At 40.1% G+C, this 27,907-nt stretch overlaps 3 protein-coding genes across 7 annotated transcripts in view; 2 read left to right on the plus strand and 1 right to left on the minus strand.

Moving 5' to 3' along the window:
* RXFP1 (relaxin family peptide receptor 1) overlaps nt 1–7,510 on the plus strand; it is a 47,346-nt gene extending 39,836 nt beyond the window's left edge. For 3 of the 5 annotated variants that reach the window (XM_071743075.1, XM_071743078.1, XM_071743080.1), the window contains 5 exons: nt 920–991; nt 1,220–1,449; nt 2,694–3,104; nt 3,655–3,873; nt 5,789–7,510. In XM_071743075.1, the coding sequence (XP_071599176.1) occupies nt 920–991; nt 1,220–1,449; nt 2,694–3,104; nt 3,655–3,873; nt 5,789–6,090 (1,234 nt within the window). In that variant the 3' untranslated portion in view covers nt 6,091–7,510. The remainder of the gene's footprint in view (nt 1–919; nt 992–1,219; nt 1,450–2,693; nt 3,105–3,654; nt 3,874–5,788) is intronic. The other 2 variants (XM_071743076.1, XM_071743079.1) reach the window with 1 other exon arrangement.
* A 142-nt stretch (nt 7,511–7,652) lies between these two features.
* On the minus strand, nt 7,653–9,138 carry C4H4orf46 (chromosome 4 C4orf46 homolog). The gene is made up of 2 exons (XM_071743083.1): nt 8,880–9,138; nt 7,653–8,763 (listed from the first exon to the last, which is right to left on the minus strand). Exons 1-2 carry the CDS (start codon nt 9,045–9,047, stop codon nt 8,608–8,610), a joined length of 324 nt encoding a protein of 107 aa, XP_071599184.1. The 5' UTR covers nt 9,048–9,138; the 3' UTR covers nt 7,653–8,607.
* Nucleotides 9,139–9,250: 112 nt separating this feature from the next.
* ETFDH (electron transfer flavoprotein dehydrogenase) lies at nt 9,251–27,889 on the plus strand. The gene is made up of 13 exons (XM_071743081.1): nt 9,251–9,415; nt 11,491–11,637; nt 12,446–12,675; nt 13,602–13,683; nt 13,956–14,074; nt 14,388–14,465; nt 16,314–16,460; nt 18,255–18,395; nt 20,329–20,472; nt 24,223–24,391; nt 26,115–26,297; nt 26,610–26,831; nt 27,110–27,889. The coding sequence occupies exons 1-13, from the start codon at nt 9,382–9,384 to the stop codon at nt 27,271–27,273; spliced, it is 1,860 nt and encodes a 619-aa protein (XP_071599182.1). The 5' UTR covers nt 9,251–9,381; the 3' UTR covers nt 27,274–27,889.
* The last annotated feature ends 18 nt before the right edge of the window (nt 27,890–27,907 follow it).

The raw sequence follows: 27,907 nt of genomic DNA on the forward strand, positions 1-27,907 counted from the left end.
CTTTCCTTGTCTAAAAGACTTAGAAGAGAAAGCACATCCCAGGATTCATTGCAGTGCTTAAATAAAATTAAGAAATTTCCGTATTTTGAGCTTTACTCTTGTCTCCCAGCAAAACTGCTCACCAGCCCAAAACAACTAACCAGGAAGGCTGGTACCATTCTCCACTTGGGTCTAGAGGTGCTCAGAACTCCCAGGAATGTTGCACTCAAAGCACTGAACAGTGAATTCAAATAAGGCTTCCCACAAGAACCTCAGACCTCTGACCAGTTGCAGTTTAGAAGATACATTGGACATCTAACCAGAGGATGGGCAGGACCAGAAGAATGCAGAAAGTAAAGTTCTAAAACAATTTTGACAGCCACACTTTACTGAAATTGCCATTTCCAATATAATTTAAAAATTAAAATAAATCCATCTTTGTGTCAAAAGAAATCCCAGTGTTCTCCCACACATGCCATGTTCTGTGTCCTGCTGCTTCCTGCAGCTCTTGACACAATGCAGACTGAATGCCTCTACTGGTTTGACAAGTAAAGCACTCCCTAGGACAAAAACCAGAAGAGACATGTAAAATACTACTATTGGAACAAGTTATTATTTTCACAGAGATGAGGGAAGAACATCAGTAGAACAATATTTTGGAAGGGCAATATAATAGTTGGAGGTGGCACTGCTTAGAGCACTAAAGGATCCACGTTCATGACTCTGAAAGAACCACATTTATTAGAACTACAATTCATTTTATTCCACTTTAGCTTTTATGCAGACTTTCTGTTCAAGTTTCAAAGGGGTGACAGATTAGACGTAATTAAAGTTCATCTCTTGTTCCATATATTCATAGAAACACAACTAAATGCTCATAAATTTTGTCCTTTTATTACCAAGTTTTGATTGCTTTTTATTGAGAGTACATTGTTCACAGCAGCTTGGAGGGCATTGAAATTGCAGACATCCAGAGAAGGATGTTCAGACCCCTGAAAAACCTTTCCCACATGTAAGTAATTATTCCAGTTTGCTTTCTTTGGTCCAAATTTTACAATTTACAGAATACCAAATAATTTAAAACAAAAGTATATGAAAGCAGCCTGTGAGCTGTCGTCAATTTTGACAGTTTTTAATATTTCTTCTTTCAGAATATATTTTCTGAGTAATTGCTATTGTTTTGGTATCCTAATAACCAAGCTAGAACCATCTCTCAACTGTTTTTCTTTCTCACAACCAGATATTTCAAAAAATTCCAGTACTGTGGATATGCTCCTCATGTGCGCAGCTGTAAACCCAATACTGATGGGATTTCATCCCTTGAGAACCTTTTAGCTAGCATCATCCAGAGAGTGTTTGTCTGGGTTGTATCTGCCATCACCTGCTTTGGAAATATTTTTGTTATCTGCATGAGGCCTTATATCAGGTCAGAGAATAAGCTCCACGCCATCTCCATAATGTCTCTCTGCTGTAAGTACTCCACATGTGACAGAATATTGTGTCAGTCTGCTCCTCAAGTCTGTGACATTTGTTGTTATGATACAGTGACATATTTCCAGCACTGGATTAACTAAATTTTCATGCTGTTGTGAATGATGATACAAAAAGCTGTGTACCTTATGCATCAGAAGATCTCATTAGGTGCTGCTTTTTTTTTTTTTTTTTCTGTAGTAATAGGCAGATGATAAATTACAAAGGTTTTGCCTTTGATTTTAGTGATAAAGGAATTGTGTTAAATTCACACTTTTTTCAGCACGGAGAAAAAAAATCCATATTTTTTGAAGGCACATAAACCTAAGACTTTGGTGTGCATTTTTTATTAAAAAACAGTATGTGAGTGTGAACATGAGCTCAGGATAGTTATTCTGGTTTTTGCATGAGCACAAGTTTACTTATAGAAATACAGAAAATCAATCACTCCTAGCAACCTAGTATTCAGAATTTGTTTTTTCTTATTTTTATCCTGAAAGCAAGACAGGTTTACTGACAAATTGGTAACAGTCAACATGATCTTGAGTACCCTGCCTCTGTACAGGAGAACCTACAAGTATTCAAAAAATGCAATTAGTTAAATTTTTAAGAGTAATTGTTAACAGTGTAAAAAATTATTTCAACATTTCTAAACACAGCCTGTCAGTGATTTTAAACCTTAGTTGTTTCCATGGGAACAATCTGACAACCATGCAGAACTTCTAGGCAAAATACCTCAGAAACCTTCAGCTCTATATTGACAGCTCCTCCTCCCATATTAATCTTAAAACTCTGCACATCATTTTTGAATTAGAATAGGGTGGACAAACAAAAACTAAACTTTTAATCTGGCAGAGATGCCCTAATCAAAGTCAAATGGCAATATCAAAAAGACTAAGATTGAATTCTTAAAAGGTTGCAAGAATATTTCTGTCAATTAAGCTGCAGCTTTTCCTATTTGCAAACCAATCTTATCTGAGCTTCGAAAAATCAGGTTGGAAACAAGTATGAAACATAGACTGATAGTCCAAATGAAAATTAAAAAAAATAAAATAATAAGAGGAATGGAACTGAATTATACTGCCTTAATCATAAAGCACAACAGCATTCCAATTATAATATTGATTTTATATCTGTGTATTGACTGACATAAATATGTACTCATAAATGCCTGTTTTCCAATATACTTATACACAGAGAAAATTCAGATGTGTGAATAATGATGTTAAGCACTGTGCCCACAGGTGCTGACTGTCTCATGGGAATATATTTATTTGTGATTGGAGCTTTTGATCTTAAATATCGTGGAGAATACAACAAGCACGCTCAGTTGTGGATGGACAGTATTCATTGTCAATTGGTGGGATCCCTGGCTATTCTGTCTACAGAGGTGTCAGTCTTACTGTTGACTTACCTGACTTTGGAAAAATACATCTGCATAGTTTATCCTTTTAGGTGTTTGAGGCCCAGAAAATGCAGGACAATTTCCATTTTGATTCTTATCTGGATAATCGGGTTTGCTGTTGCTTTTATCCCACTGAGCAATAAGGATTTTTTCAGGAACTACTATGGTACCAATGGAGTCTGTTTCCCTCTTCACTCAGAACAATCAGAAAGTTCAGGAAGTCAGATTTATTCTGTTGTCATTTTTTTAGGTAAGTTGCATTTCTTCTTTATATGTTGTTAGAGCTTCAAATGAACTTTATTTTCAAACAAATAAGGTGGTTTTGTTGTGATGTTCACACCTCATATTTATATGCTCCAGTAAGTACTTAAAGACATTTTACAGCCTGAATATTTTACTATGCTAGATACTTGTGTATCTTAAAATGCATGGCAGGCTGAAAAAGTACAAAGAAATTATTGGCCATTAAGTCCCGTAGTGAATAAAATTTCCCAGGGAAGTAGAGCAGCAATTAGACTAAAGGAGAACTACATTGTTTGGATCAGATGGCAGCCATTTATTATTTAAATAAATATTTAGGTGAAATAATGGCAGCCATTTATTTAGGTGACTGTTATTAAGGAGACAAAATACCAGAGCATTTCAGTACTCAGGAAAATACAGACTCAGATCTTCTGGCCACTAATCCTATGGGACTAGCAGTTTAGATCAAACATTTTTGCTTACCATCCAGCCTGCAAGCAGGTGACATGAGATTGCCATTGTGCTGTTAAATTATAACATTTTAACTTCTTAAACAGGTGTAAACTTGGCAGCTTTTCTCATCATTGTATTTTCCTATGGGAGTATGTTCTACAGTGTTCACCAAACAGCTATTACTGCTACTGAAATCCGGAATCACATTAAAAAAGAGATGATTCTTGCTAAGCGGTTTTTCTTCATTGTATTTACTGATGCACTATGTTGGATACCCATTTTTATTTTGAAGCTCCTTTCTTTACTTCAAGTAGAAATACCAGGTATGTCCTTTCTTTTGTGAGCCTCTTTCAGTTGTGTCTGTATAAAAAGTGTTGCTTTTACTTCAGAAGAAAAAGACATATTAGACTTTAATGAACTTTGTTATATGTCTGTGTACATGCACACAAAAGATAATGAACTATAGAATTTTAATACTGCATTGAACTGTATTACTATCATTAGCAATGATTAGTCATCTTTGAGTCAGGAAAAAAAAAAAAAAAAAAAAAAGCACCTACGATTCAAATAATTCAATTTTGTTCCCATAGGATATCTATAAAATGTACAAAAACTATTTGAAAACCACGGCTTCAATAGCATTGGGTTTTCTCCACTTCCTTGGGCTGTTGATGGCTCAGGACAACTTAGTGTTTCCTATCTTATTTTAACAACATAATTCTTACAATGAAAAGTCTTTTATGAACTGGTACGTACAGTACAAAACATTATGTTGGGTAAAGTTGTGCTTATCTTCCTTATGCTATGAATATATTCCCATGTAAATATAGCACAACTTAAAAGATTTAATAATTGCACCTTTGCAATACCCTCAGCAACAGCAGATTCAGACTCAACACAGAAGATAAATGCTGCAATACCACATAGCCAAGACAACATTTTAGCTCAGTTTTGTCCTACATGCTAGCCCAGAAGTGCTGGGAATCACCTTTTTGAAGTTTTGACTTAGTTTGAAATCTCTGAAAGTCATGTTGATTATACCAAACATTTTCATTTATTTTAAATCTTCTGAAATGCTTCTTTATGAAGCTATCAAGGTACCTGAGAAATTTGAAAGACAATATTGTGAAAAATAGAAGCAGATTTATTCTGAGGCAAGAAAATTTGAACAAATCTTGCTGAACCACAGGGTGATCTTGGATTCAGCAACTGAATATTCTGAATTAAACAGTAATTACTTCTTTCATAAAATTTAAGACATTATGTATAGCTGTGTAAGTTTACAGTTTTGAACTCCCTAAGATAGCATCTCTTTTTCTTTGAGGATACACTGTGACAACTTTTGAACTAAGCATCTGCTCGTTCCAGAAACTATAGGCAGTGTGATGTGCATCAAGGGGAATGTATGGATGTTGTAACAAAGTCATGAAGCCAGCGGGAATGCGGGGAGGGAGTGAATTAAGCTTTTTGTGTAGCTTGGAACAGTTCTGTAATTGTCTTATAAATCAAACACTGCAGCTGAGGGAACCCACCAGCATCTTCCAGCACTTGAATCCTGTCCCTTCTTCATTTCCCTTCAGGTAGCAAGCTGACTTATCTCCTAAACACTAAGGATGGGAAGGGGGTGGGTGCTGGAAAAACACACAGAGATTCTTGATATATGACAGAGGAGCAGGATACTTTCAGAAAGGATGACGGAGTGAATACAGAAACTGTTACCAACTGGGAAAGAAAGAAATAAGGAGGGTGTAGGCAATGCCCATTGCACAGGGAAGAATGGAGAAGGGCCTACAAGGACTGCAGGAATTCACTTTGCAGGAGGACAACACATCATGGACATCATTAGGATTGGATGTCACTTGTAATGGGATGAGGATGGAGAACAGAAATCACAGGAAGAGTTAGGGAGGAAAGGTTTGGGACATGAAAATGGGGCTTGGTTGGAATAAATGCACCAGGGCAAATAGAGAGCTGTGACAGAGAAAAATAAGAGGGATAAATGTGGGGAGTTAAAAATGTCAGGTTGCAGGGAGTCCTGGAAACAGAGCTAGTTAAGAGGGCTGTGCAAGTGTTAACAAGGAGAAGAAATGTCTCTGTCACAACATGAACTTAGCCTGGGAGTGCATGACCACCCCTCTTGCCAGGAAGCGGTGCTGCATAGGCATCAAGTGTTTGTATTAGTTAACAGGTCCAAATGTTGGAATGGGTTATAATTTCCTTTGTTTTTCCCTCCCTAAGGTACCATAACTTCTTGGGTGGTGATTTTTATACTGCCGATAAATAGTGCTTTGAATCCTCTTCTCTACACTTTGACTACACGACCATTCAAAGAAATGATTCATCAGGTTTGGTACAATTACAGGCAAAGAAGATCCAAGAGAGACAGAAGCAGTCAGAAAACATACGGCCCATCATTCATTTGGGTAGAGATGTGGCCAATCCATGAAATCACACCAAAGCACAAGAAGCCTGCACTTTGCACAGACTCCTCTGATGCTTCAGTGACTACACAGTCAACAAGACTGAATTCATTCACATAAATACATTTGAACCTTCACGGTGACATCTGCACTGTCAGATTCACATCTGTGGGGTTACTGCTCTACAGCAACAAGGAAAAACACAGGAGGTGGGACACCTGGGCTCACAGGAACCACAGCAGGAAGAAGAGGGAGCAGGGTGGTTCTTTGCAGGTAGAACTGTCACAACAGACATTTTACCATCTCACAACAGTACCTGACATTTTGACACCCCATCCTAGATCAGAGTGAGTTGTAGGTGTTTGGTTTTGACCTCCCAGAAGCCAGCAGTGTGGAAGAAAAAAAATTGTCATGTAGAACATCTTACCCTGAAAGCAGAATGTTTCCAAATCATGGGAGGGGAAGTTTGTTTTCATTAAACTTTGTTTTGCTTGTTTTTTCTAATTCCCCATTTCAAGCATTTTTTTTAATTGACTTGATAGGCTTCCTCATTGAGAATTTTTTTGTCCTCTAAATTTCTGGCTGGTTCTATATAGGCTGCATGAGCTCTTAAAAGCTTTAGGAAGCATTAGCAAAAAGAAAAATATTTAAATTTCATAATTGGACCAGTTTAGTATATTTGTCAAAGACAAAAAAGTGAAAACTTTAGCTACTTTTAACAACGTAGTATTTCATCCTTGTGAAGACCATCCTGAAACTGTAATGATCATTCTAATTCAGGCAGAGCCAAAACTATGGGGAAGGAAAAAAAGCTGAGTTTTTCTCAACCGAGTGTCCCCACAGTTTGCAAACAAATTCCAGTCTCAAGATGTCTGTCTTTGTATATGAAATAGGAGACAGGCAAGCAGAAGACCATCTGTCTTAGTAGGTGTCATGACACCTACTTTTTAATCATGTTGTGCAGCTGATTGGATGTGTTTGTTAAAATAAGTTAAAGGGCGCAGCCACTCATCACTTTTTGGGGCATTACTTTACTTTCTAGTTAAAAAGGTAAATAAAGACCTTATCCCACCTGAAAAAAATCCTCTCGAGGCAGTTCCTTCACGTGTACAGAAGAGCTTTTCCACAATAAATTACTACAACTTGCCTAGTTCTTTCAGTACCGTACCCAGTCTGATGACCTAAAGCCCACAAAGGTAAAATAAATGCTTCTTTTCTGTTAAGGATTTGAAGCTTTTTAAAATGAAGTTAAAAGAGACTTCCAATGTTTGCACTTAACTTCTTAACAGCCTAAGAAGTAGAATTCAATGAAGTGTAACTCACATGTAAACTGTTTACAGAACTCTGGATGATCTTGAAATAAAGATTGCTTAGCATCTTGTTTCCACTACTGTATGTTTTACTGAAATAAAATACTATGGTCTGAACAAAATTACTTTTTTCCAAATTGCTCAGTAACATTTACATGAATTCCTGCAACATGGATTTCCTTTACCTGTGGCAATTAGAACTCAATGTGATAGAACTTGTGCACCCTGAGGAGCAACACCTTCTCAATGTCTGTAAATAATTATGAAAAGCTACACCAGAATGTCAGTCCTTACCATTACTTCTGTTTTTCACTCGAGTTGATTACAGATGTATTTGATGTCACCTTTGTTTCTACAAGTAACGCAAGGATATTATTTCAGAATTTTTGGTAACATCTTTATTGTTTTGATAAGAAACAGTTTGTCTTTTAAAAAGCCCTTCTACTGTTAAAAATAAGGCTGACTAACAAATCATGGTACAACCATGTTTCCTTCAGCATCCCGTTGCATTTCAGGGTGACTTTTTCCACATTACTCTTCTAAAGGTACAGAAGTTTCAGTACTTCTACAGATTTAGTAGCCTTTCAGACCAAAAGCTTCTGTTACCAGTAAACTAGACGAACTAACTAGTAGCTGCTTAAGGCAAAGATATAAATAGAAGCAAATACTGAAAAAGCTCAAACATCCCTTCCAAGAGACAGAACATATTTCACAGATTCTTTTCTAACTTATGGAAGCTTTACTTACAGTTCAGAATAATGCATCCTATCAGTAAGCAACGCTGTTAAACTTCTAACGTGCAGAGATACATGGTCCGTCACAAGGCACTTTATTACAACAAAAGATAGTGTAAAAATGTTTGCAGTAACCAAAAGTCTTGGCAAGAAACGGCAGGTTTATATTGCAATACTGCTAAAAATTGTAAGGTTTGGGACTCGGGCCTTATCTGAAAGCCACGGCTGAATAAAAGCCACAACGTGAATAAAAAGTGTGCAGAGACAACCTGAAGTGAGTTCAGCAAGTTCTTCCGGAGTCGGCAGGGTTTCCAGTAATGGCAGCTCTTAAACAGGAGGGCTGACAATGCCTCCTCGCAGGACACGTCTGAGACCGAGTCTAAAAAGTCACAACCAACTCCCTGGACAAAGTTATATTTCTCGGTGACTTACACACAACATCCATACGAGTCACCGAGTGATTCTGAAAGAACTCACGGGAGCTGCTGAGGGAAAAAAAACACAAATCCACGTGAACTCCCTAAAGAAGGTGGTTTTAAAAAACCCAACGGGGCAGCGCAGCGCGTCCCGGCGGAGGGGTGGGGAGTGCAGGCTCAGCCGCTGGGCTTCAGGGACTCGTACCCCTCCCTCAGCAGGTCCCGCCATGTTCTGAGGAACCGGGCGTTCTCCGAGCACTTGGTGGCCAGCTCCTCCACCTGGGCCGACACCGCCGACGTCGCCTCCAGGATCTTCGCTAGCGAGAAGGCGGCCTGGAGGAACGGAAAAGAGGTTGAGGGTCACCGACGCCCGGCCCGGCCCCACCGCCCCCGGGCGTCCTCCGTGAGGGAAGGACCCCCCCTCCCCGCCCCACCGTGCCGGCACTAACATCGCCGATCTGCATCTCCACCTCCTCCAGCAGCTCCCGCGCGTCGCCAGCCGCCGGCTCTGGCTCTGGCTGCCGCCACCCCTCACTCTCGCAGCGGCTCCTCCGGAGTCCCGCGCTGGGCGAACCCTCGGGCAGCGCCGCGGGAGACACCGACCGCGCCTCGGCCATCTCCCGCTCGGCTCACCCGCCCCGCCCGCCGCCACACCCCCAGGGCGCCCTCCCCCCGGTGGCCGCGCTGCATGCCGGGAGCAGTAGTCTTTCCTGGCGCACCGGGAGTCCCACCGCCCCTCGTCCCCCGGTCGCCTCCCCGCCTCTGAGGTCGGATCCCGCCAGGGGTGCCGGGACAGCTTTTGCCGCCAGGAGCTCCGGGAGCTGTAGTTCTGGCGCTGGGACGGGGCGGGGCCGGCGCTCCTGGCCGGCAGCAGAATGCGCAGGCGCGGCGTTTCCGCGGGGGGTGTGCGCCGGGGAGCGGAGGGCGTTGAGGAGGGTCTCGGCCGTCACCATGCTGTTGTCTCGCTGCCCGTCCTCCAGCCGAGGTAACGCACCGGTAGGCTGCGGGGGGAGATGGCCTTCCCACGGGGCCGAGGACGGGACCGGGGCGGGGGCGGCGGTGGCCGCCGCTCGGTGGGGCGGGGCCGGCAGCTGGCACGGCCCGGAAAGGAGAGCAAAGGTCACGGCTGGGGCGCCGGCGGGGATGGCAGCGGGGAGCTGGGCAGGGGGGAGCGGGGCAGGGGGGAGCGGGGCAGGGGGGAGCTGGGCAGAGGGGAGCTGGGCAGAGGGGAGTTGGGCAGAGGGGAGCTGGGCAGAGGGGAGCGGGGGCTTGAGCTGCCACAGCCGCCTCCTCCCGGTTGAAGCGTCTCCTGAGGGAAGGGGAGGGGAGGCCTGCGCCTGAGTGCCGGCCGAGCAGGAGCTGCCCGTTGTTAACGGGGTTCATTTGTCTGCGAGGCGGTGCACGGAAGTGCCCCCTTTTCTGGAGCGGCGTTAGGTGTTGTCTGCTTTAAAGTAGCGCGATTGCACGCGTGCCCTTCCTGGCGAAATAATTGCAAGCATGCTGACAGCAGCTATTAACCAGCTGCAGGGTAGTAAAAGTTTCTTCTTGGAGGTCGCTTGCAGCGCTTGGTGCAGGTGCCACCCAATCCTTAATCTCTGGGGAGTGCGGCAACACGTGCTTGGCTCCTGTCCCGGGAAGGATCTGCGTGCCCAGGGTCTGCACCCACCTTTGTGACCATCAGACGTGCTCTACCATGAATTTCCCTTCTTTTATGTGTGTGCGAAATAACTCTCGTCTTTAAGTATACTGTGTAATTATTAGTGCCATCGCTTCTGCTCAAATTAAAAAAGAGTTAAGGTGTCATGTTTTAGTATATACATACAGGTGTGTAGTTCTTTTCATGCTTAGAAAATACATTTCTTGTTCTCAGATCCTGCCTGGTTGCAGGTAAAGGATGATTAAGAGCCACAAGATGGTATTAGCTAGCTTTTATATTATGTTAAATTTTAAAATTGCTGTTAAAAAATCAGACTAGATAATGCTTACTGACATGCCTAAAGACACCACTACCCTGGCTGTCACCATGCAGAGTTATGGCAGCAGATGTGTTTGCTGGCCTTGCCAGTCACCTAATCACTCAACTAATGATTTCAGTCACAGGATGCTGGTGATTTTATATATGTGTGGCGATGTTACTTATTTTGCAGAAATACTCTACTTTAAATGTATTATTCTCCTTCACCCTTGAAATCAGAGAAAGGGAAACCTTAGAGGAAGGAAAAATACCTGTCAAGATGCGTTAGTTCACAGATCTTTAAACTGTAACTAGCTTTGTTGTTAATCATATTAGTTTTCTGAGTACGAATCACACACATTTTCTTAATTTTTTGTGTGTGGGGGGGAGAGGAAAATTAGAAGAAGGCAGCCTGTAGTAGCCCCTCCAAACAGAATCCTGTTTTGATATTTTAAAACTTTCATTTGGTTCAATTGCTTAAAAATAAAACCTAACTTGTTCTTGCAAAAATTAATGTACCTGCAGGGAAGACAAAGATTAACCCTATGTTCTGTTTCTAGCTTTGGCTAGAGTGTACTGAAGTCTGAGTTTTTTCTGTAGACCATGACATTTTTTTTAAATGTCTAGTATCAGTACCCAAACTCTGTGTCTCAACTTGTGTTGAGATATCAGAAGATATGAACTTGCTTGTCCTATCCCTGCAGTTGTTTGGTCACTTTTAATGGTGTCTGAAATAAATTTTTCAAACTTCAAAATGTAATAGGAGCTTCAAATGTGTGTCACCTCTGTACACACGTGTTCCTGCATCAGCTCTCAGTAACAACTGGCCAATGTATTGAGTGGTATTATGTGAAGAATGCTTGAAGGGCAATTTAGACTCTGCTGTTGTTGTTGTTACTGGTTCTTGAAATTTTGTTTTCTGATAAAAAGTTATACAGCACATTCCTAACTTGAAAATTTCAAAATCTGTTTGTGGTTCCTCATTTCCACATTACCTGATAGCCTTTGGAGGGGGAGCTGTCGTATTTGTTGCTCCACTTGTGTCTCTGAAAAGTCAAACATATTGGAAGGTGACTGATTGACAAATTTATTTTTTGTTGTTGCAGCACATCAATGCTTTCGTGCTCTGAAGCTGATCAAAAGAGACTGCCTCCCAGCACTGCATATCACAAGATGTGCATCTGCTGCCTCTGTGCCTCGTATAACCACACATTATACAATTCACCCTCGGGACAAAGACAAACGATGGGAAGGTAAGCAAAAAAGGCATTCTTTAAAAGCTTCTATATTAATATTCCTTTGTTTAAAAGGCACTGAAATGTGTTGATTTTTTTTTTTTCTTTTTACAGAGATTCTGTACCCTTAAATGCAGTACTAATATTCCAAATGAAATTTTGTGGTTGCTGTCTCACTATGACTGTCTTTCGTGCTATAAAATGGGATCAGATTAAACTTAATCCTGTTTATTTAAAGAAAATATAAAAGCAACTTTAGCTCTAGTGGCTATTACAACAAGTTTTAATTTCGTCAGATGTTTTTGCAGTTGCTCTTACCATGAGAATTTGTGAGAAAATAAGATTAAATATAACTCAGCATTCTATTCACTACATTCAGCTTTGGTTTCAGAAAAAACACTGGTCCATTAGTATGAAATAAAGTCATGTTCAGAATAAGGGTCTTTTTTTCATTTTTCTTTCTCCCTTACCTAGAATCTCATGAGTCTTTGATACAGGTAGCCAACTGGGCTCTTAAGTTTAGCATTCTAGGATGCTATTTACTTCAGTCCATAGAGATTGAGTATATGGTTTTTTTTATGGTCTAGCTCCTTACAGCTTAAAATGAGCTAATTTTACACTGGGATACTGATGTCCCTCTGCTCTCTTTCAAGTACTAAAGTGGCTATTGTGTTGAATATTTAGCCTTTTTTTTTAATGCAAATATTCTGGTATAGCCAGTATCACAGAGCAGTGGTTATTGAGAGAGACCCTGGTGTAAATTTGAGACGGGTTTATGTTACAATCTTTTTTTTTTTTTTTTTTTTTTTTTTTTTTTCTATTAAAGGTGTGAACATGGAAAGATTTGCAGAGGAAGCTGATGTTGTCATTGTTGGGGCAGGCCCTGCAGGGCTTTCTGCAGCCATTCGACTCAAACAGTTGGCTGCTGAGCATAGCAGAGAAATACGTGTTTGTCTGGTGGAAAAGGCTTCTCAGATTGGAGCACATACACTCTCTGGTGCCTGTATTGAGCCAAGGTCCTTAGAAGAACTCTTCCCAGACTGGAAGGAGCGGGGGGTATGTATGAGTATATAAATACTGCAATTAATTGCTAACTTGTAGTGTGCTCTGCATCTGATTCTTTCTGGTATGACTCAGTACCTTGGTACCATTGGTACTTAATACCATTTTAAAATATGTTGATCAAACAAAGCAAACAAAAAGAACAACCCTACCTTCTTTTTGGTCTGTTTCTTTTAGTTTAACAATGATAATCTTTTATGTCTATATGGATATGTTGTGGCCTTTGCTTTTCTATATAGTAGCATATACCCAGTCTGCCTGGTTCATCCTGATTACTTACACTACACACTTACTGTGCTGGTGCAGAATCAGCTGCTGTGGACAAGCAGCAAGATGGAGGATTCATAGCAACATCAGACTTGTTGCTTCTGTACAATAGTTCCTCATAGTCTCAGCAAATGATGCACAGTACAGTTATTTTTGTGCAGACACAGCATTGTAACACAGGCTTGAGATGCTTTGGGAAGGGAGGATAAGAAGAGCTGAGCTGCCATCTCTGACAGAACAGCCATCTGTCTTGCAGCTGACTGCCTGTTGTCACCTGGGAGCTGGAAGAAGTGAGCCATTCACTCACTACTTTTTGTTGTACTGAGCTCAACATGCCAGTTGAGCTGCCTTCTTTAGAAAGGTCTAGAATGTAGTTGTAGTACAAGCCTGTGTACAGTCTATAGAAATTATTTATAAGGCCCTGCTCCAATCTTTGTATACCTCAAAAGTTGTGTTAGTTCTTGCCTGATGACTGCTTCATAAGGTACTTCATCTTCTGGCTTATGATACTTCCTTGTAGAAGTGTTTTACTGAACTTTTAATTGACTGCCAATTTGATTATTTTATTTCCTCTTGATTTTTTTTTTTTTTGATTGCTTAGAAAAACAATTATCAGTGCTGAATCAGGTTTTTTTGTTTTGTTTTTAATGTAGGCTCCACTAAAGACTCCTGTAACTGAAGACAAATTTGGGATTTTAACAGAGACCTCTAGAATTCCGGTGCCAATTCTTCCAGGTACAGTTCAGTGAGGTAGTAGAGAGTCATCTTTCTCTGTATCTTTTTCAGCTTTTTTGATGAATGAAACAATTTATTTGATTCAGTGTAGCACAGCAAGCATATGCAGAATGTAATAGCTTCCAGTGATAGGGTCCCTGTAGGTGATGACTGCAATAACACATGACGTGATTGTGAAGATAGCAGTTGCAGGATAGATGACATCTGGTGTATCCAACTTCTGTTATTTTGCTTAGTTTTCTGTGTTTGATGTTTGTGTCTTTTTTGCCCAGGACTTCCTATGGTCAATCATGGAAATTACATCGTGCGGCTGGGCCACTTTGTGAGCTGGCTTGGTGAACAAGCAGAAGCTTTGGGTGTTGAGTTGTATCCAGGCTATGCAGCAGCTGAGGTAGTAATGACATCAGTGTGTATGTGAAAAGCATTTTTGTAACCCCCATAACTCCCAGTTATTTTTTCTTTCCCATTCACAACATTCCTCTTAACAGGAGTGTATTCTGAAAGCTGTGTTTTGGTGCCTAAATTCCCTGGCCCAGATCCAGCAAAATGCAAGTGGATCAAACACTATGTTAATGAACTCAAATCTTTCAGTTGGCCACTAAACACATGGTGCTTACAAGTTTTGCATTAGAACTTTTTTTAAGCAGATTAAAACGACAGATGATTCAAATGTTCTTTGTTGGTTTCTTTAAATACTTCCAAAGGTTCTTTTTCATGAAGATGGTAGTGTGAAAGGGATAGCAACTAATGATGTCGGCATTCAGAAGGATGGAGCACCTAAAGTAAGTAGCTATAATCCCCATAAGTAGGGTCTAAGTATGAAAATTGTGATATATCTGCCTCTACTGCCACTGCTGATCTTGCTACGACCTAGGAAAAAGTATAAAACTCAGTACGTGTCTTCTCCCTCTGCCTAAAAAATTGATTGATTACCTGTGACAGTTCTGGTTTTGGAATATTGTAAAGTTCTTCTGAGATTAGTAGAAAAAGCCTTTACAAAAAAGAGGCTTGTTTAAGGGTGACTTGAAGGAAATATTGTAAGGGTGCTTTGACATGTGTGAAATCAGGAAATAAAGGAAAGAAAGGATTCCAGAAACTCCTAGAAAAAAGGTGCAAAGGTGAAATAGAAAGCTGTTGTCCAGCTTGTAACTAGTGACATGTAGGAGTGTGTGCTTCTGGCTGGTTTATTTTCTTTGATACTTACAACTTCAGTCACATTTGTTAACAGCCCATCTGCCTTGCTGGGGCAAGGTACATGCAGGGTCTATGCACCTTTTTGCTGGATGGTCACATTTCTCTATCCAGGGTGTCAGGTGACTCCCTGCTCTGTTTGCCTGATTTTTAGTGGAATCCAGACCCAGGGTAAGCTTGTTGCTGTGCAGTACGTAGGGAAAATTTGGCATCTCACAATAACTCAGAACAACTTTCATACAGAATTATCTGGCTACAGAAATTGTGGGTACAGGTTCTTTTCTCAAGATTTTCTTTCTTTTGTAAAGTTTCTTACTAGTTACGTAGAGTTTCAGAGACACTTTCCCACAGAAGTGTGGGCTGTTTTCCCCCATTTAAGGCAGCAGGTGAGAAGTAAGGCTCACTCTTGTTTTAAAAGGGTATAGCCAGTGGAGGAGGAAGTGGTGCCAGGGGAAAGGAAGGTGTTTTCCCAGCATAATGCTCCCTGTCTGCCTGCAGGGGACAGACATGCTCTTGTTTTCAGGTGGGCATTTACCCCCAGGAGGTGCCAGTTGCAGCTTCCTGAGGTGATAGGGATGGATCATAGAATGGGTTGGGTTGGAAAGAACCTTATTTATTTACTTATTTATTAAGCATTCCCAAAGCCTATTTTATTCATTTATTTCATTTATACTGGAATTACCTTTCTTTTAGTTTCTATAATGTACATAATTAATGTGCCACTTCTGCAAACTTTTTGAATCTTCAGGTGTTTTAGCTGTCAGTTAGGTCAGGTGGTACTGCCTACAGCATAAAAACATCCAGGTAAATAAGCTTGGTTTGTGTAACTTTCAAGGCAAGAATATCCTCAATGTGTTTGTACAGAGCCCAATCAAGTAGACTGTGGTCAGTGATTAAGAATTTCACCTTGCAGCCAGCGACAGTGAAACAAAAATCATAGAATTATGAGTAAGTATAAAAAGGCTGAACAGTAAAAATGCATGGTAAAAAGTTGCTCATTGGTTTTTTTATAGGTGATGGAGAAAGATGTTAAGTGTGAAATAAAACTTTGCACATGAATGAAATGTTTCAAATTCATGAATATCTGATATTTCCAAAGTTGGAGTTGTAGTTAATTGATTTATTTTCTATAAATCTACTTCAAATTGGATAGTTTATATGTAAGTACCCTCTGATATGAAAAATCATTCTATTTTTTTCAGCTAAGAATTGCTATGCACTGTAGTGCTGCTTGACTGGAATCACCTTAAAAGATTCCTGGGGGTGTATCATGGTTAGGTGGAAAATACAATTGAACTAGAGCCGTAACTTGCAATGGTTTGTAGGTTCTGGGCAGTGCCACAAAGTAGTGTTAAAATCACTTTATTGCCCTCCAATTTCTTGTTGCAGGTTTGGTGTGGCACAGATCTAACTGCTGATGAAATGCTCTACTTTTGCAGACTACCTTTGAAAGAGGCTTGGAACTCCATGCTAAAGTCACAATCTTTGCTGAAGGCTGTCATGGACATCTAGCCAAACAGCTGTACAAAAAATACAATCTAAGGGAGAAATGTCAACCCCAGAGCTATGGCATTGGACTGAAAGAGGTATCACCTGCATAATTTTAACAATTAAGGAAAATACAGTGAAGCTATAAGGTAGTTTTTTTTTTGCTTTCAAGCTAATTTATGCAAGGCATTAGAATGACAGATTTTAAGTTACACTTCCAGGCTTCAGAATCTTTGCTGTTCTGAAGATGATCAGAGAAAATGCTTCTTGAATATCCTGACTGTTTTGTTTCAGCTACCTCTTTTCTTATGTATGTGTTACAACTAGAGGTACCTGTGAATCTACTCTGTTGTCTCAATTTCATTTCAAATTTCATTAATTTGTGAACTCTGTTTCCAGTACTTCATCAAATGTGAGAGGTGTTCATGCTATCTAGTTGTGGGGGGTTTTAGTACCTGAGGAAAGGCAGGAAAGGCTTTCTAGGGGTTTTCTGTCTGTTCATGAGCAAGCAAGAGAAAAGGGGTGTTCCAGATATGAGTTGTGCTTTCTGAAACATCTTTCTGCTTGACCTTTTTTTTTTTTTTTTTTTTTTTCCTTAAGAAGTCCATTCACTGGACTTGTAAAATTTTGTTAAGGATCAGGTTTGCTTTTTGAAATCTTTTCTACTCAGGGAAATACCATGCATGAGAAAGAGCTGTATTATTTAGAATATATTCAGAGTTTCATCATAACATACTCTTTATTTCTTTAAACACGTGCCTCTAGCTACAAAATATATGTTAAATAATTAGTTTCCATTTCTATAGAGAACAACTCTGTAAATGTTCCCAGGTATGATACAGTCTTAGTTACAATTCCTAATGCCTAAGTTGTTTCTCAAGTAGGGTTTTGTTGTAGAATTCCTTTGTTTTCAGGTGATGAGACTGATGAGACTGTGTCTGCTTTAGCAAATGGATCTATAGGGATGGATCTGTCAAGTGAAACAGTTGGTGCTGATTAGCTGATATTCATGCATGTTTCAGGGTTATTTTTATTTTGAAGTAGCTCTGGTCTAGTCCCATGGACTTGAATGCCCTCTCACAACTGGAATGCTTTGGATGGGGTTCTGGAGCCTGTTTTACAGTTTAGTTTCATGTGGAAGGAATCCAGTTCATGCCTTGCGTGGCTTCTGTAGTGTGTGAACCAAAGCACAGTAGTGGGAACACTCAGGAGCCCCACTCAGGACATTAATGTAGATGTACCCTCCATGCTTGAGGTGATCAAATGGAGCTCAGCTGCCTTTCTGTCATTAGACTGTGCTTGGCACATAACAACTCCATGGTAAAGAGATCTTTTGTGAAATGAGCAGAAAATTGACTTCCTACTGGAAACATGAAGATGCTGCTTTGAGTTCATCATGGGTCAGATGAGCACTGGAGAAGTGTAGGACAGAGCAGAGAGAAGGCAACCAGTCTGACAGCAAATATTTAAATCAGCTCAGGCATACTCTTAAGCTTGACCTTTAAAAACTTGTGAGAAAATTGCAGTGATGCATATGAAAAAAATGTTTTTAAAGAAAAAAGTCAATGCAAGGATTGCAGTCCTTAGCAAAAGCATCCATCAAAGTTGCTAATAGAGGATCTTACAGCTGAATGAAAATTTTGAGTATAGTACTGAACTCTTGGTCACATTTTCTGCTGCACATTTCAAGAAAGAAGTGTTAGGAAATTCTTAAGTGGCAATCAAAAAAAGTGTACTTACTACCTGTAATTTTGCAGTATGAGTCTACTCATTGGTCACAGCAATACTTTAGTTTTTCTTCTATACTTAATTGTGTTTCTGTCTCTTATTCTGTTGTTGGAATGCCATTACTTTGCAATATAAAGTAATTTTTTTTGTAATCTTCATTTCAGTTATGGATTATTGATGAAAAGAAATGGAAACCAGGAAGAGTAGAACATACTGTTGGCTGGCCTTTAGACAGACATACATATGGAGGATCCTTTCTTTATCACTTAAATGAGGCTGAACCTTTAGTTGCTCTTGGATTTGTGGTAAGCAAATTAGGGGGGTGGGGTTTATGCTTTTTTTATGTTGTTTGGTCTTCATTTTTATGCAGTTTCTTTTCTCTGTTTTAATGTGACGATGAAAACACAAGAATAACAACAGACCAAGCTTAGTACTTGCTCAGTCTTAAGTGTGTTTATTCCCATTTTAGGGAAGGTTAATTTCTTGTACTAATCTGTCTTCAATCCAGTGTCTTTTATTAAGAGCAAAATAAAAAATATACAAATACGGTTGTTTGCAAACCAAACTAATTTTGGTAAAGCCAGACCCAGATGATTAATCAAAATTGTGCTTGCAAAATTTTTGCAGGTGTGGAAATGTCTGAATCACTTAGAGTTGGTACAGTTCAGTTTCCTCACTCATGTGTCAGCCTTGGGCATCAGAGTCATATAAAGTGGAAGCACTCTGCAGCACTCCTTCCATTTCTGAGATCTTCAGTGTGTTCTTACCCCCACTGATCTTCACTTCCTTTGCCTTGCACTCTTCAGCAATTGTCCTTCTGGACAAGCAGCTTCTTCCTTCTTATTGCCTCTTTATCAGACAGAAACATTGAGATCACTACAGAGACTGTTGTTCTGCCAGCCAGATGCAAGGAGCAGTGGTTGGATAGGTTTTTTTGGCACGTGCAGTGGTAACTGAAGCACGTGCTGTTTGTTTAGCCTGTGCATGTGCCCTACACACAGGCATTCTTAGAGTCAAGGACACAATCTGGACTTTCAGCAGTCTGGAATTGAGATGACTCTTCAGCCTCCTAGATTTTACAGCTATTCCAGAGTGTGTGTATGAGTGAAAACTGTTTCTTTGTTTAACCATTTTGTGAGAAACACTAAAAAATCTTCTTTGTTTTCTCAGACATGCATACTCATTCTGTGCAGATTTCTAATGTTAGAATTAATAAGCAGAGACAGTAGACATTCCGATTCTGTTTGTCTTTAAATGGGTAGAGCTTTGATTCTTTGAGAATGGTTATTAGTAATGTTCATATTATCTCCAGTTCAGACAGGAGAAAAACTTGTGTGTGAACACATGAGCACTTTTGTCTCTGAAATTTACACCTATGTCAGTTTGAGGAGATTCTTGTAGCAGGGTTATCTTGCACTTATTTTGAAAAATGTTCATTAACATTACCTTGCAAGGAAAGTAGATGCAAGCAATGCTCTAAAAGCAGGAAGTTGCCAGGGAAACCAATGTAGTTTTTGTTTCTGATTCATTGTGTATTCTGTTATTTACATTTTACAGGAAACAGAAATAATGCATGTCTCAAAAGAGACTCTTTGGTCATTTTGAAGAGTGTATTAGAGATGGAAAATGTAGGGTATATCTTTGCACAAATTTTCAGATGCATAAGAATTCTGGGCATCCAGCCAGTCTTTTTTCCCCCATTTTCTGCTTTAATTGCTCCCCTTTTCTTTATTACAGTGGCTCATCTAATTGGAAATGATAATTGTCTCCACTAAATGGTGTGAAGAACTGGTTAAAATATGTGAGCACAGGTACATAACTACCTAGAAATAATTGTTTACCCCTCCTTCCATCTTTCCCAGGGCAAAAATGTTTTGAAACACAAATTCAAAACAAGTTCTCATTCATCCTGCCCATTAAAACATGGTTAATTTAATATCACTGTTTCAATTCAAAGACAGATGGAAGGTGGTTACAATACAATTAAATATTATCCATGCTTCAGGTTTCAGGTAAGGCAGAGAGCAGTCTTACAGCAGCAAAATCTTGAATTTGCATTTTACTGTACTTTTAATAGAATGTTTTGGCAGTAGTTGCTTTAAGTAGAAAGATCCTGAGGTTGGTTTAGTAGAAAATAGAATTAAAGAGTTGGTGTGGTAATGCGATTGTTTTCTTTGCAAATTTTTGTTGAATTGTTATACTTTATTTTCATTGATGTTGCTTTTGTGTTTTTTTAAGGTCGGTTTAGATTATCAAAACCCCTATTTAAGTCCATTTAGGGAGTTTCAGAGGTGGAAGCACCATCCCAGTGTACAGCCTACTTTGGAGGGTGGAACAAGGATCGCCTATGGTGCCAGAGCATTAAATGAAGGTGGTTTCCAGGTAACTTTTTAATTCAGTTCTGTATTTTGGGTTCTGATAGCCATGTTTTTATTGCTGCAGATTTGGGTTACATGCTGTTGGGAAACAACTGGACTATAAAAAGGATTAATAAAGTAAATAAAAAGGATTAATAAGGGATTCAAAAGGATAGAAAAGCCTTGTTGTCTTCCTGGATACGGGCTGCTGAAGTTTGCTAGACTTAGGCTCTGCATGCTCAAATTCTTCTGACATGATCAATTTACTTTCTCAATTAATTATGAAGTGGAGTTTGTGTCACATTCATATGTGTTCAGCAGTAAAAAAGCTACAGAAATTTCTTTGTTGTGTCTGGAACCCTGGGGAAGAGAAGGTAGCACCATTCATCTGGGGTTTTTGTGAGGTTGGGGAGCAGAGGTGTGTATGTTTTTTTTTCTAAATTACTTGTTTATCCTGGCAGGGGGAACTTGTTTCCAGTCCTTGACTCTTAAGTCATGTAACTTGGCAGATAGAAGTTTTCACCTCCTCAAGTACAGATAACATTAGTATCCTTCACGCACAACACTGAATTTCTGCTCTCTTGGGGAATGGAATACCTTATTAATTTTGTTCCCTTAAGGAGTCTTAAAAGGTGACATTTTAAAAATTTATTCCTTCAAGACGTAAGGTCAGTTGAAAGGGCTGGAACAGCTTGCAGGATTAATTGTCTGGATTTTATGTGTCAAGAGCTAAGGTCCTTTCAACCTGTTAGCTTCTCATGTGGGAATCTTTAAACACAGGACATGCTTGTGTGTCCTGAATTTAGATCCATCTTCTAGATGCTCCTTTCAGTTTGGAACTTAAAACTATCCTGAGTGTTCATAGACAGCAGACTGATCTGTGGCCTAGGGCTATCTCACTCTGCTCTCTTGACTACTTTGTCTTTCTTCTTCAGTATAAATGTGGCTTTATGCAGCTTTTGCAATAAAAGTAGAATTTGAGCAGCCACCTAACTCTTGTCACAGTCTTGTGGAGTTAGGCTTTGACAGCAGTGCTCATGCCTGGGACTGAGTCATGTGGGTTCATGAAGCAACTTCTATATTACACACTTTATAAACATTTAATCAGTCTGCAGGTTGATTGTTCACTCTCAATTGGAAATATGTCATATGTTGTAACAGAACTGTGTTAGTAGCTTATTTCAGAAACCATCATTGGTCAATTATTAGCACAGATAAGGTACAAAATGCCAAAATGTTTTAATCTAGACTTATACCCAGGAGGGGCTTCTCTTTCCATCCCATGCACTGGTTTCTCTGTCACAAATAGGTGCTACTGAGTTGGTGGCTTTGATGAAGTAACCTGATTGTGGCTTCACTTGCAGACTACTTATACTGCTTAAAACATATGGCTGAAAGAAAATGGTACTTTTTCAGTCAATTACAGGTTTTATTTGTGCTAAGTTACACAGGCAGGACTACACCTATTGTGCAGCTCTACCTGATCTTGTCACTTCTTTGCTGGACTTACTTTACTGATTACTTTGCATTGTTCCCAATATATAATCATGGGGTTTGGTATAATTTTATTCTAATCCCGTGTACATAGATTTGTTAATCATGAAGTCAGACTCTTAAGTGGCTTATTTTAATACATACTTTTGGTTAAAAAAAAAAAAAAAAGCTTCATTGATGAGTCACTTGGGAAGATTTTTAAGATTAGCTCTTCTTTTGCATGTGTTGCTTTGATTAATAACTATAGCAGTCTGACTCATTTGAATCACTGGAGTCCAGGAATATTTTCTTATATAAGTAGTTCTGTTCTGCTCTAGTGTTAATTTTGGTGACAGTATTGCATCAAATAGGTGTATAAATTACTGTCAATCTAAGTATCTTTTTTCACTTTTAGATAAGCTTATGACCATGCTCTTTAGTCTTTAAAATATAGTGATACTAAGTTGGTGTGAGAGATGGAGACAGAGCTCTTCTATGTTTCCCTGATTTTGTAGCTTTTTGGGATATGTGGAGGAAAGGAACAGGATTTAATAGATTACATCTACAAAGCTGTCATTTCCTTTGTTTATTAAAATTGCCAAATCAAGCCCTTAAAGACACTCCCATGCAACCTCTGCTTTGTCTCCATTTTATAAAAAAAACTTTGAGAAGGTTTGAGTTCTGTGGAAAAGATAAAAGGTGTTGCTATTGTTGAGCAATGTATATTATGAATACCAGGGGGAAAAAACCTTCATACTGATGACCCATGCAAGTGTCAAACATTAGCCTCACTTAACAGATTTTAAATCTTGAGCTGAGCTAAGGGGAGGAGAATGTGGGGTTCTCTGACTGCTGGAGTGGAGGACTCTGCAGGGAGCAGGAGCCTCCCCCTTCTTTTCTCCCCCAAACCAGCCTTGTTTTGTCTGTTTGCTGCCTTCAGCTGAAAGGATTTCACCCTGTATCTCGGGGCAGGGGGGGCTGTGCCAGGCTGCTTGTTGTATTCCTTCCACTGGAGGAACTGTGCCAGCAGCACCAAGTGCCACAGTACTGAGAGTTAGTTACAAAGCTGCAGTCCCTGCAGCCTTTTGTGTTCTGGGGCTGATCTCACTTAGACTTTGACAGGATGTTGGTCACTAAGTACCTATTAAGAGAAACTGTTGTTGCAGAAAAAAATTACCTGATAACCATATTTTTATGTGAATCAAAGAGTGAATCAAGAAGTCTTTCTTTACTTATGCCAGTGCCACATCATTGCATCCTAACAGATACCACAGAGTAACTGTTTTCAGCCAAAGGTCCTGTGAAAAGAGACCTCCTGCATATTTAATTCCTTTGAAATACTGTTATGTAGCTGAATTTAGGACTTCTGGTCACTGAAAATAAGTTTAAAGCTGTGTTTTCAGCCTAAATAATTTTCCTATGGATCAAATCACTACATCTGATTAAACAAATTGCCCAAAACAGAGAGGAAATGCTGTGTAATACATTTTTTTAGTTCTTAATATATGAGAATTCAAATGTGGTCAGCCCTGGGAGAGTAGTAAACAGGTAACAGTTGAACAGACAGAAAAAACAAATATTTGTTTCAGGTTGGTTTGCATTCCAAGGATAATTTATTTTTTTTTTTTAACATTTTTCATTAAATATGGCTAGTGTTGTTTTGGGGTAAAATTATTTAGGCTGTTAAAAAGTTGTTTTGGGCAGCTTTAATGAAAGCAGGATGCAGGATTCACAAATGCTGCTCAGTATCAAATACTTTCAGAGGAATGGTATGTTCATAACTTGGCTTCAGTGATTTCAGACCTAGGATTTGATCAGAGGCTCCAAGTACTTCAGTCAGTCCATGTTTTGAAGCTCTTCACTTTCGAGAATGTTAATCTCATTGGGATGGGGTACAGGATGGGTACTTGTGCATTTTCATAAAAAAGATTTGCAGAAAAAAGCACCGAGTAATGAAGTGTTAGATGAGATGCATGCAACTAACTATGTGGAAAACAGCAACACAAATGTAATGTGTGCGTGGGGGGGTTTGTTTGTGTTTTTAACAATTCTCTTAAACTTGAGGCAGGAAAACAAAGCAACTGGATAGAGGATATAAGTAACATGTCATGTGATTATTTTATACACAGCCCCAGTAGTGTCTGCATTCTTATTTGCTTATTGATTAAGTGAAGTAACTCTGGTGTATTTTAGATCTCAAGGACAGTCAAGCCTCATGCCAGTTTCATTTCCAGGGTGTTATTTTTACTTTAAAAAAAAACCAAACCCAAACCAATAAACCACTTTTCTGTTTTCTCTGCAGTCAATACCCAAACTCACTTTCCCAGGTGGATTATTAATTGGTTGCAGTCCTGGACTCATGAATGTTCCCAAGATCAAAGGGACACATACAGCAATGAAAAGTGGCATATTGGCTTCTGAAGCCATCTTTAACCAATTAATCAATGAAAATCTCCAATCAAAGACAATAGGTAAGATCACTTTGTTTTGGTTTGTAATTACCTTGCATTCAGTTGGAACCACCAGCAGCTTAGCAGTAAAGGTGTCTGAGGGGATTAGTTGGGAATGCAAATAAATCATGAAATGTGTGTGGTGATTTAAAAAGATAGCTATTGTTTATTTGCTGTCCTGTTAAATGACTTAAGAAAGACATTATTAAATCATCCTCAGTGCAATCACACAGCACCTGCAGGATGGGCAAGGGATCAGACCCAGCCAGCACGGGTTTAGGAAGGGCAGGTCCTGTCTGACCAACCTGATCTCCTTTTATGATCAGGTGACCCGCCTGGTGGATGAGGGGAAGGCTGTGGATGTGGTCTACCTGGACTTCAGCAAGGCCTTTGACACCGTCTCCCACAGCATTCTCCTGAAAAAGCTGTCAGCCCACAGCTTGGACAGGGGCACTCTGTGCTGGGTTAGGAACTGGCTGGAGGGCCGGGCCCAGAGAGTGGTGCTGAATAGTGCTGCATCAAAATGGCGGCCGGTCACTAGTGGTGTCCCCCAGGGATCAGTGTTGGGCCCAGTTCTATTTAATATCTTTATTGACGATTTAGATGAGGGGATTGAGTCCATCATCAGCAAGTCTGCAGATGACACTAAGCTGGGGGGGAGTGTGGATCAGCTGGAAGGCAGGAGGGCTCTGCAGAGAGACCTGGACAGACTGGAGAGTTGGGCTGATTCCAACGGGATGAGGTTCAACAAGGCCAAGTGCCGGGTCCTGCACTTTGGCCACAACAACCCCCTGGGGAGCTCCAGGCTGGGCAGAGTGGTTGGAGAGCAGCCAGACAGAGAGGGACCTGGGAGTCTGGATTGACAGGAAGCTGAACATGAGCCAGCAGTGTGCCCAGGTGGCCAAGAAGGCCAATGGCATCCTGGCCTGTATCAGGAACAGCTTGGCCAGCAGGTCCAAGGAAGTGATTCTGCCCCTGTACTCAGCGCTGGTGAGGCCACACCTCGAGTCCTGTGTCCAGTTCTGGGCCCCTCAGTTTAGGAAGGATATCGAGGTCCTAGAGCAGGTCCAAAGGAGGGCAACCAGGCTGGTGAAGGGACTCGAGCACAGACCCTATGAAGAGAGGAAGAGCTGAGGGAGCTGGGGGTGTTCAGCCTGGAGAAGAGGCGGCTCAGGGGAGACCTCATCACTCTCTACAACTCCCTGAAAGGAGGTTGGAGCCAAGTGGGGGTTGGTCTCTTTTCCCAGACGACTTTCAACAAGACAAGAGGGCATGGTCTTAAGTTGTGCCAGGGGAAGTTTAGGTTAGATATTAGAAAGAATTTCTTTACAGAGAGGGTGATCAAGCATTGGAATGGGCTGCCCAGCGAAGTGGTGGACTCTCTGTCCCTGGAGATATTTAAAAAGAGACTGGATGTGGCACTCAGTGCCATGGTCTAGCAACCGCAGCAGTGGGTCAAGGGTTGGACTTGATGATCTCTGAGGTCCCTTCCAACCCAGCCAATTCTATGATTCTATGAAAGTTTTGCTTAGTTATTCTTAAGGATTGATCCTACTACCAGAACAAAAATATGCCTCTAATGAGCATCTGAAAAGTAAACTTATGCTTCCTGCATAAGTAAAGCTTATTCTGAAATTGTCATTTTGCTGCCTTTGATGCTAACACCTTTATTCAGCAATTATTTTTTATTTCCAGTATAGTCTTTATGTAATGTAGGTACCTAACAACTCATGTACTGCCTTAGGACTTGATGTGCAAGAATATGAAGAGAACCTGAAAAAATCCTGGGTGTGGAAAGAGCTGTATGCAGTTAGAAACATCAGACCATCTTGCCATAGCATACTTGGTGTGTATGGAGGAATGATTTACACAGGGGTATTTTATTGGCTACTGAGAGGAAAGGAACCATGGACATTAAAGCATCCAGGTAATTTGAGTTATGTCCTGACAGAAAATTCTAAATATGTATGTCAGTGTTTTCTGGTCTTAGCAGAAACTAGTGCCCATCTGGTCAAGTGCTGTGGCCAAAAAGTGTAGTGGATGGTAACACAGTGAAGCAGACTTTGTCCTGTTACCTGATTGAAGACATTAAAAGACACTTCCACTTATCATAGTTTCTCATTTCTTCTATGAAATAATTCAGATTACAAGGGAAGTTAAAACATCTGTATCTAATTTGTTGTTGCATAACTGCAAATTACAGTAATTCTATACTAAAATTTATTAAAAATACCTGTAGGACCTGATTTTGCTCAGCTCAAGCCAGCTAAAGAGTGCACACCTATTGAATACCCAAAGCCTGATGGAAAAATTAGTTTTGATCTCCTGTCATCCGTGGCTTTAAGTGGTACAAACCATGAACATGATCAGCCTCCTCATTTAACTCTCAAAGATGACAGCATACCCGTGAGCAGGAATTTGGCTGTGTTTGATGGACCTGAACAGAGATTTTGTCCAGCAGGTAAGTAATAAAAAAGTCTGAGCTGTTTTTGCATGATGAAAGACCAAGTACTTCTGCTTACTTGAAGCATTCTATACCTAGCATCCTTCTAGAAGAGGGTTCAGGTACAGTTCTTAAAATACATTAGCAGTTAATGACAAAATAATTAATAAACATGGAACATGGCAGTTGAATTACTCTAGTAATGTACTTCTTGTTATGCTTGCTGGTGAGTGTGAGAGGATACATGCAGGGGGAAACTGTTCAGTGAAGTGATGGCTCTCTTTTGCTCTTTGCAGGAGTTTATGAGTTTGTTCCTCTGGAAACGGGAGAAGGATCAAGACTGCAGATAAATGCTCAGAACTGTGTCCACTGCAAAACTTGTGATATTAAAGACCCAAGTCAGAACATTAACTGGGTAGTGCCTGAAGGTGGAGGAGGACCAGCTTATAATGGGATGTAAACTGACAGAAAATCTATTTACTGATTTCTGATCAGCAGGAAATAAGTTGGAGTATTTTATGCTGCATTGTAATTGCAGTTCAGCACTGACTTCACTGTTAAGGAGTTTGAGACTAATGTGCCCTTCTGAACTTTAGGTATGAACATTGCATTAAATGGAAAGTCTGTGCCTTCTGGTTAAACCCTTGCCTTATTTAAGCAGGAACTTCTCTGCAGGACTTGTGTGGCACACAGGAGAAAGTTCTTCTCAGGACTGACAAAGGAACTCTGGATCTTGGATTTACTGCTCAAGTTCAGCGAATCATGGATATGGTGAAAGAATTTAGTACCTACCCCTTAAAAATATTTTCTCTCTCTGTCTGATTTACTGTATGTAATCCTACCTTGCAGTAGGGAAAATATATCAATCTAAAAAATTGTTTAGGTTTTACGCATTTTACATCAAATTTACAGTTATGATTTTTTTTTTCCTGATGAGAACGGGAACCCCATCTGCAATACAACCTGTGAAGAGGTTAGAAAAAAAGAGTAATACTTGCACCTTCATTGTATGCCTACCAACATTTTTATTTCTTACAAAGAAATCAGGCCTGCTCTAATAACAGCTCTAAAAGAAATTACCTAAATTGTCTTCG

The sequence above is a fragment of the Heliangelus exortis genome, chromosome 4 (genome assembly GCF_036169615.1).
Source record: "Heliangelus exortis chromosome 4, bHelExo1.hap1, whole genome shotgun sequence".
Classification (NCBI taxonomy): domain Eukaryota; kingdom Metazoa; phylum Chordata; class Aves; order Apodiformes; family Trochilidae; genus Heliangelus; species Heliangelus exortis.

Excerpts from the sequence above, each read along its gene's own strand:
- C4H4orf46 (XM_071743083.1), bottom strand. The coding sequence starts at position 9,047 with ATGGCCGAGGCGCGGTCGGTGTCTCCCGCGGCGCTGCCCGAGGGTTCG. Across the intron at positions 8,764-8,879 it reads TGGAGATGCAGATCGGCGAT|GCCGCCTTCTCGCTAGCGAA; the intron begins GTTAGTGCCGGC and ends CCGTTCCTCCAG.
- ETFDH (XM_071743081.1), top strand. The coding sequence starts at position 9,382 with ATGCTGTTGTCTCGCTGCCCGTCCTCCAGCCGAG. Across the intron at positions 9,416-11,490 it reads CTGCCCGTCCTCCAGCCGAG|CACATCAATGCTTTCGTGCT; the intron begins GTAACGCACCGG and ends TTGTTGTTGCAG. Across the intron at positions 18,396-20,328 it reads TAGTTGCTCTTGGATTTGTG|GTCGGTTTAGATTATCAAAA; the intron begins GTAAGCAAATTA and ends TGTTTTTTTAAG.